The 6,746-nt window shown below is 38.9% G+C and overlaps 2 protein-coding genes across 2 annotated transcripts in view; one reads left to right on the top strand and one right to left on the bottom strand.

Moving 5' to 3' along the window:
• Positions 1 to 1,836: 1,836 nt before the first annotated feature.
• On the top strand, positions 1,837 to 3,116 carry RPL7L1 (ribosomal protein L7-like 1; the record flags this gene model as incomplete). Its single annotated transcript, XM_009573617.1, has 4 exons — positions 1,837 to 2,000; positions 2,176 to 2,313; positions 2,562 to 2,671; positions 2,908 to 3,116. Coding segments are annotated over 4 exons (621 nt in total), but the record flags the coding sequence as incomplete, so codon positions are not given.
• A 2,010-nt stretch (positions 3,117 to 5,126) lies between these two features.
• Positions 5,127 to 6,746, bottom strand: part of MAD2L1 (MAD2 mitotic arrest deficient-like 1 (yeast)) — a gene marked incomplete at its 5' end in the record, with an annotated part of 1,928 nt that continues 308 nt past the window's right edge. Inside the window, 3 exons of the mRNA XM_009573616.1 lie at positions 5,127 to 5,403; positions 5,947 to 6,050; positions 6,673 to 6,746. Coding sequence (XP_009571911.1) covers positions 5,231 to 5,403; positions 5,947 to 6,050; positions 6,673 to 6,746 — 351 coding nt within the window. The remainder of the gene's footprint in view (positions 5,404 to 5,946; positions 6,051 to 6,672) is intronic.

Raw genomic sequence — 6,746 nt, 5'->3', positions numbered from 1 at the left:
CTTGTAAGGGGCTGAAGCCCGGGGTGGATCTGCAGTGCTCTTGCAGCTATTCGTACTTGAGTTTCGGAGGGGGGAATCGTAATTCCGTGCGACCGTACAAGTGATGTGAGTGAGCGGCTTCCTCTGCGAGAGGGGATGCCGGAGCTCCGCGGGTGGGCAACGGAGGGAGTCAGTTGAGACTGTGTTGGTACTGTGATGATCCCCAGGGTTATGTCTGAGGGGAAGCTTGAGTTCATCTCACTGCTTCAGTTGTTGAGCATCTTCCCCATGTATCTCTGAGCCCTTTAAATAGGACAAAACTTTTTGGGTTGTTATACTGAAACACAAATTTATTGAAGACTGTGAGTTGTTCCTCTTAGATCAACGATTACCAGGATGCGTGTGTGTATAGCCGCACATGGTAAAATGTAACGCTGCTGAGTTGTTTGTGCTACCATGGGATTACACTGTTTGAAACCAGTTCACCTTTGCACTGTAAACCTTCACGGAGACAGTGTGCTTTTCTGAGAGTGTATTTAGAGTTAGCTATCTATCGTTAGCTAGATAAATCTATTAAAGCATAGACGAGTCATCGTGAAGCCTTTTTCTATGTATAGGGTGACACATGTTGCTAATGCAGAGACTCCCTGTGCACAGTGTGTGGTTTCCAGAAGAGGAAGGCCTACCTCCTCTGGCAGAGCACAGCAAACCTTTCTATTTCAGAATTTGAGACCTGTTCTGCTGTATCTCAGCTAATATAGCAGGTGCCTGTCTTGGAAGTGGCTTAAAGCTTTCCCAGTGAATCTGTTTCTGTGGAGTTGGTGGGATTATGTGGAAAACTCCTGCCATTTTTGTTAGATACTGTGTTTATGTTTTTAAATATATCAGTGGCTTGCTGTATTTCCAAGGTGGAAGTGGAAGCCTAAGCAATAATGTTAAATAGTCACCTCTTAAGATTCTCATTAGAAAAATGACCCTAGCGATGAGATTTTGATAGGTCTGCCTGCTTTGAAAATTCAAAGCAATTTCATGGGTGATATACAAGGTGAAATAGAACAGAAGACGTATAACATTAGATTCTTCAAGTTAAAAAGCCCTGATAATTTAGCCAGCAGTGGATCTAAAATGTTATTGGGTAACTGCCATGCACATTCAGCTCCTATTCATGTGAGAAATCACTATGATTTAGGTGGATGTACTTGTTCTTGAGCTAAGGATAGCCATTTAAACATCTTTTTAATTTAAAAAAAGCTTTAAATTTTCCCATAATTCTGAGAAGATTTTTTTTTTTTTAAAATGAGCTGGATGTTCTGAGTTTAAATTAGTAATACTTAATAATTATTTGAATGCTTGGATTTTTTTTGCATGTGTGCCTTTATAGAAAAGGACTTTAAACCCAGTTATTTTCTGTTGGATGATAATTTTGAGTCACACTAGGGTATTGCTGTAGAATCCGTTTTACCCAGACACATATGTTGTTTCTGGCTTTCCCAGTGATCAGCTGAGCTCTATGTGTAGTTGTGAAGATCTGTGTGTCGGTGGCTGCAAATGTTTCCATTTGATTTCTCCTATGCCTAAAAGTATCCTAGGTCTTGCTCTGTTTTTTCTAATTTTTTTTTTTCCTGGGGAAAAACTCTTTGTTCACTGTTCATAAATTATAGCTAGCTGCTTGTAAATTCATATGTTGTCCCTCAGTTCTGTCTCCCTTCAGCTTAGATTATCAAATTTACTTTCTTCTTGCTGCCTCCAAAACTGAAAGAGCATAGTTCATCAAGTTCTGAATTTCATTTGACCTTTGAGATGCAGACCTCTCAGACCATTGGGAAGAGTGATAATTTCTTACGCTTTTGTCTTTAGCACCAGAAGGGGAAACAAATCCAGTTTAAACGCCTTGAGACTTTTGTTCGAGATTCATGGCGCAAACACCGAGATGACATCCGGCTGAGGCGCATGGAGCAGAGACCTGGACAGACGGCTGAACCCCAGGAGCACAAACTAGCCTTTGTTGTGCGGATTGTAGAGTAGGAAACTTTTGTTACTCCTTACCTTTATTATTGCTACTATTTGTAGCTGTCATATTATTTCTAAGTGAAGGAAGGGTGATCAACCTGGACATGTACCCTTGTAGGTAATCTGAGACCTTTGTTGCTATATTAGAGAAATGTGGGTACTAATAGTATTTTATTTCTGACTCAGTATTAAGGGAGTGAGTAGGAGGGTAAGAAGAGTGATTGAGTTGCTGCGGCTGAGAAAAAATTTCACTGGAACATTTGTAAAACTGACTCCTTTATCGCTGAAGATGCTGCGGATTGTGGAACCTTACGTGGCCTGGGGGTAAGTACTAGTCCCGTGACTTGACAGTAGCTTTCTGATCCTCCATCTGGTATAACAAATCCATAGCTGACTTTTCCAGTAATGGTCAAAACCTTGTCAACTTTATATCTAAAACTTGTTATTGTCCCTTTTCTCATTGTTCTAAACATAACTTGGTTACTTTCCCACCTCTATACAAAGAAGTAGGATGGGACTTTGTGCTGCATCATGTCTCTCCATTACTGAATCTGATTTTTGTTTCTGCACAGACACCCTAACCTGAAATCTGTACGAGAGCTCATCCTGAAACGGGGCCAAGCCAAGATTAAGAAAAAGAGGATGCCTCTGACAGACAATATGCTGATAGAAGAACATCTAGGTGAGGAAGAGGATGAGAAAATGAAGTGGATCAAGGAAAGAGGCAGATGTTGAGAGTTTGCAATCTGACCTAAGAGAGAGGGGAGGGAGAAAAATCTTGCAAGACTTGTATATGGAGGACTGGCAGTTCTGGAGTAGCATGAGGAAAGATGATAGAGTTGGGCATCTTGTGTATATGTCGTTTGTAGGGAGCTTTTTGGTTTTTTATTGGGTGTTTTTAATTTTTTTTTCCTGCAGGCAACTATGGTATTATTTGCCTGGAAGACCTCATTCATGAAATCTACTCAGCTGGGAAGCATTTCAAAAAAGTCACAAACTTTCTATGGCCATTCCATCTGTCAGTGGCTCGTCATGCTTCACGTAACAAAGTGGGTTTCCTCAAGGAAATGGGTAAGCCTGGCTGCAGAGGTGAAGCAATCAACCAGCTTATACGTCAGCTGAACTAGCCAGGTGAGGAATATCTGTTGTGTAACTTCTAAATCTTATCCTTTATCCGGTTTCCTAAGAATAACTATACTGCCATCAGAGATGAGGGAGGGTCCTTTGGTTTTGATTCTTCACCCTACAGAAGTGACCCACAAGGTAGGGGAAACTAATGAAGAGTGTGAGTCCTATTAGGTAGCAGCAAATCCTACTGGACAGCTTCATAAAGGCTTGACTTCTGGGAGATTGCATTAATGTGACTTTGTTTTTTTTCTTTCTTTCTTTCCTGTTCTTCAGGGTTTTTCTGAAAACTTCAGGATTTATAACCTGTTCCTTTTTACCTGTAGTTTTCATGGACATTATCTCTATGCAATGATATACTATGTCTCGTGGTTGTTGGTGCCTCTATAAAAAAAGAAAAAATACACAGATGATGATGGAGATGGACTTTGGGCTGGTCCTTCTTAAAGAAGATGATAAATTGTATTTGGTACAAGAAAGAAGTGACTTGAACTTCCTGGAGCAATCTGACTTCTGTTTTTTTTATACTCATTACTGCTGGCTCTGTACCAGTCACCTCCTCATCTCATCTTTGGTATAAAGCAGTGTGGTTGTCAGTTCCTGATTTAAATTTCTGTTACAGTTGACTTGCACTCACTGGTTTGATCCGGTCTCCCCAGGGGAAGTGCTTGAAGTTGCACTCCTTGAAGTGCATCTCCTTCTAGGTGTAAAGGGGTAGTGCAGTCACCTGTTAAAGAATATTGCCGACAGGCAGAAGAAAACACTAGGTATTCCTCTGTTACTGCCGTGCTTTAAGTATCTGGATTGTATTTATTTTAAAAAGCCATGATTTTTTGCTACTGATTTACAAAAAGGTGGCCTTTTCACTTCTACTAGACTGGGGCTGCTGGAGAGAACTATTTCCTGGAAAGCCCGGCAACTTTGTAGTACAGTGGTGGAGTATGTGTAATCAATGTTTTTTAAATAAACTTTTGAAATTATACTGTTATAACAGGAAGAGTCATATGTAACTCTAGAAGAGTAGGAGAAGTTAAATACCCTGACTGAAGTGAATTTGGTGAAGAAAATGAACAAAAACATGGTAGAGCCTGAAAGTTCTATTAACACAGTTTTAAATCCCTAATTTCTTCCAGTACAAAAATGCATGAAGAATGCAATGAGAGTCCTGTGCTGTTTAACAAATATGGAAGGCACTGTGCTTAATCATTAAGTCCTGTGGCTGCTTATACTGTTATTTGAAGACTTAAGTGGGAGCAAACTATTAATCCATGAATGGATTTCATATTGACTCCACAACACTTGTTTTGAGACTCGGAGGAAACAGTTAAAGTAAGAATGTAAGTAGGATGCCTTTAGGGTATTAGTTCTATGACAGTTATAAACTAAGACGTAGCATTCATAAAACCATCTAAAATATGAAGTACTACAGACTCTGAATTAGAGAACACTATACAATTTCAAGCTTTATTCTGTAAAACGAGAATACAAACATAGAAAATGCTTGACAGACACTAGGGACATACGCCGACTTAGAACACCACCATTCCCAGATCTAGAGTCCAGCAGTCATTAATATACAAGGCTTCATATATTTAAGACTTTCCTGATAAACAGCTGCTTTCACTGTGAAGAGGTAACTTCAGAATTGTTCTGTTGATTCATTTTAGGATTGTTTCTGGTAATAAAACAGCCCAGGCTTTTAATATGAAGAACTGGCATGTCAGGAGTGCGATTTTTTTAGTGCCAGAGAGAACTTAAGCCTGCTAATAGAATGCAGTTTATGATAATCTTAAAATACTAAATTACAGGATCTGAACACAAGTCTAGCAATCCTAGATTTCGGCAGTTTTTCTAGTGCATGCAGTAGTTTAACACATACAGTTTAGCTCATACAGTTTAAGTAAGAATTTGTAACTATCATTACGAATACCTTATTTAGACCTCTTTAAAAACAATGCCAGCTTAGTCTAGTGTTATACCACGTTATCACAGACAAACCCGTTGCCTTTTCTCTGTATATTTCAGCAAGAGCAACAGTAATGATGTGTTTATGACTTAGCTGCACTATGAACAGAAACTGTACAAGGGGACAGGATATGTACAGAAACCCTATGTCTTAGGGAAAGGAATCCTTTTTGTAAGCCACCATACTATTTACTTTGTGGATTGTAGTAGTGAAGGAACGAAGACGAACCTCTTCCGAATTGGCTATGAATTGTGGTCCTGACTCTTCCCACTTTTCTGGCACTGCCAGATCTTTATCTGTGTATATCAGCAAGTCAAAGGCACCTGTACAAATTAACAGTAACACATGCATAAGAAAATGGCATGTTTGAAGTTAAAGTTGACATGTACCAAGGTTCTCAGAAATGACACTGATACTAGTTAGTGAAAAGAAAGGGTAGTTAAAACATGAAAACAAGTCCTGGTTACATTCACGTGTAGCCTTTTTAGTTTTCTCAAGCAAGTGTGATGTGAATTTTTTTTTTTTAAAGTTAAAATACTGTGGAGCTGAGCTTTATGTAACACTTCATATAGACTCAATGGTTATTTATACAAGCCTGTCCGCAGCTACAGTCACAAAATAATTTATTATTTATGAAAACTTACACTTCTCAGAGTACACATACTATTTTCATTAAGTTAGTTAAGCCACCCTGAGTTCTGCCCTGATCTCAGTCTAACAAAACGCTGTCTCAGAAATGTGATGGTATATGACATGTAATTAAAAAGCCTCAGGAAATTAGCAGAAAATATTTTCTAAAGTGGAAAAGTTGTTGAGGTTTTCCAAAATAAGCATTTGATTTCTTTAGTGAAGTTAGGAATACTCACAGGCAGTTTCCAAAAGTGGCAGAAAAGTTACTGTGGCAGTTATTTGTCTGATAACAGATCGAATTTCATCCTGAATAGCTTTCTGGGATTTTTCTCGTGGTGCACTGGAAAAATAGGAAAACTCTGTTAAGAAAGAAAACTTCTACTATACTGACAGTTTTCTTTAAATACAGTTCTCTCTATTAAGCTCTGTTGGTCTGTTTGCTATAGGGTTTTTTTTATAGTAGTGACACTCTTTTAAGCCCTAGGTAGATAGGCTTAGAAAAGTTAAGTGATAGTCGGTTTCCCTTTATTGTTTGTGAAACTTCACAGTATTTGTAAGGAATGTTACATTTTTTCTCAGTCTGGAATGGATGAGAACATTTTGGCATAACAACAGGAAAGCAGTAGTTCTTCAGGGCAGGTACCCGATAAAGGATTTTATATACTTTCTTGAAGATTAAAAATCAAGTTTTGATCTGATGCTTTAAAAAAAAAATCAATACCTGAGGATTATGTACGCTTCAGTCATATACTGACTGATTTACAGACAAACAGAAGGTATAGCAGTAGGAAAGGTGGTAGGTTTGGTAAGGTTTGAAGGAACATCTTCCATGCTCATGCTGAGAAAAGGCTATCTCAGCTGCTCTGAGGAACCAGAACAGTGCTGATGCACATGGCATTTATCTTGTGCCTGCACAGCTACTAGGTACAGGGAAGAGCAGGTGTAGAGGAACAGTTACTTGCCTCTCATCCTTTGCAGTTTTGTCACACTCTATGTCAAACTGCCACCGCTCCAGAACCTCATTGTTTTCGATGCT

The sequence above is a fragment of the Fulmarus glacialis genome, unplaced genomic scaffold (assembly GCF_000690835.1).
Source record: "Fulmarus glacialis isolate BGI_N327 unplaced genomic scaffold, ASM69083v1 scaffold40502, whole genome shotgun sequence".
Classification (NCBI taxonomy): Eukaryota; Metazoa; Chordata; class Aves; order Procellariiformes; family Procellariidae; genus Fulmarus; species Fulmarus glacialis.
Note: the sequence above shows the minus strand (reverse complement) of the source record. Positions and strands in the feature narration are given on the sequence as shown.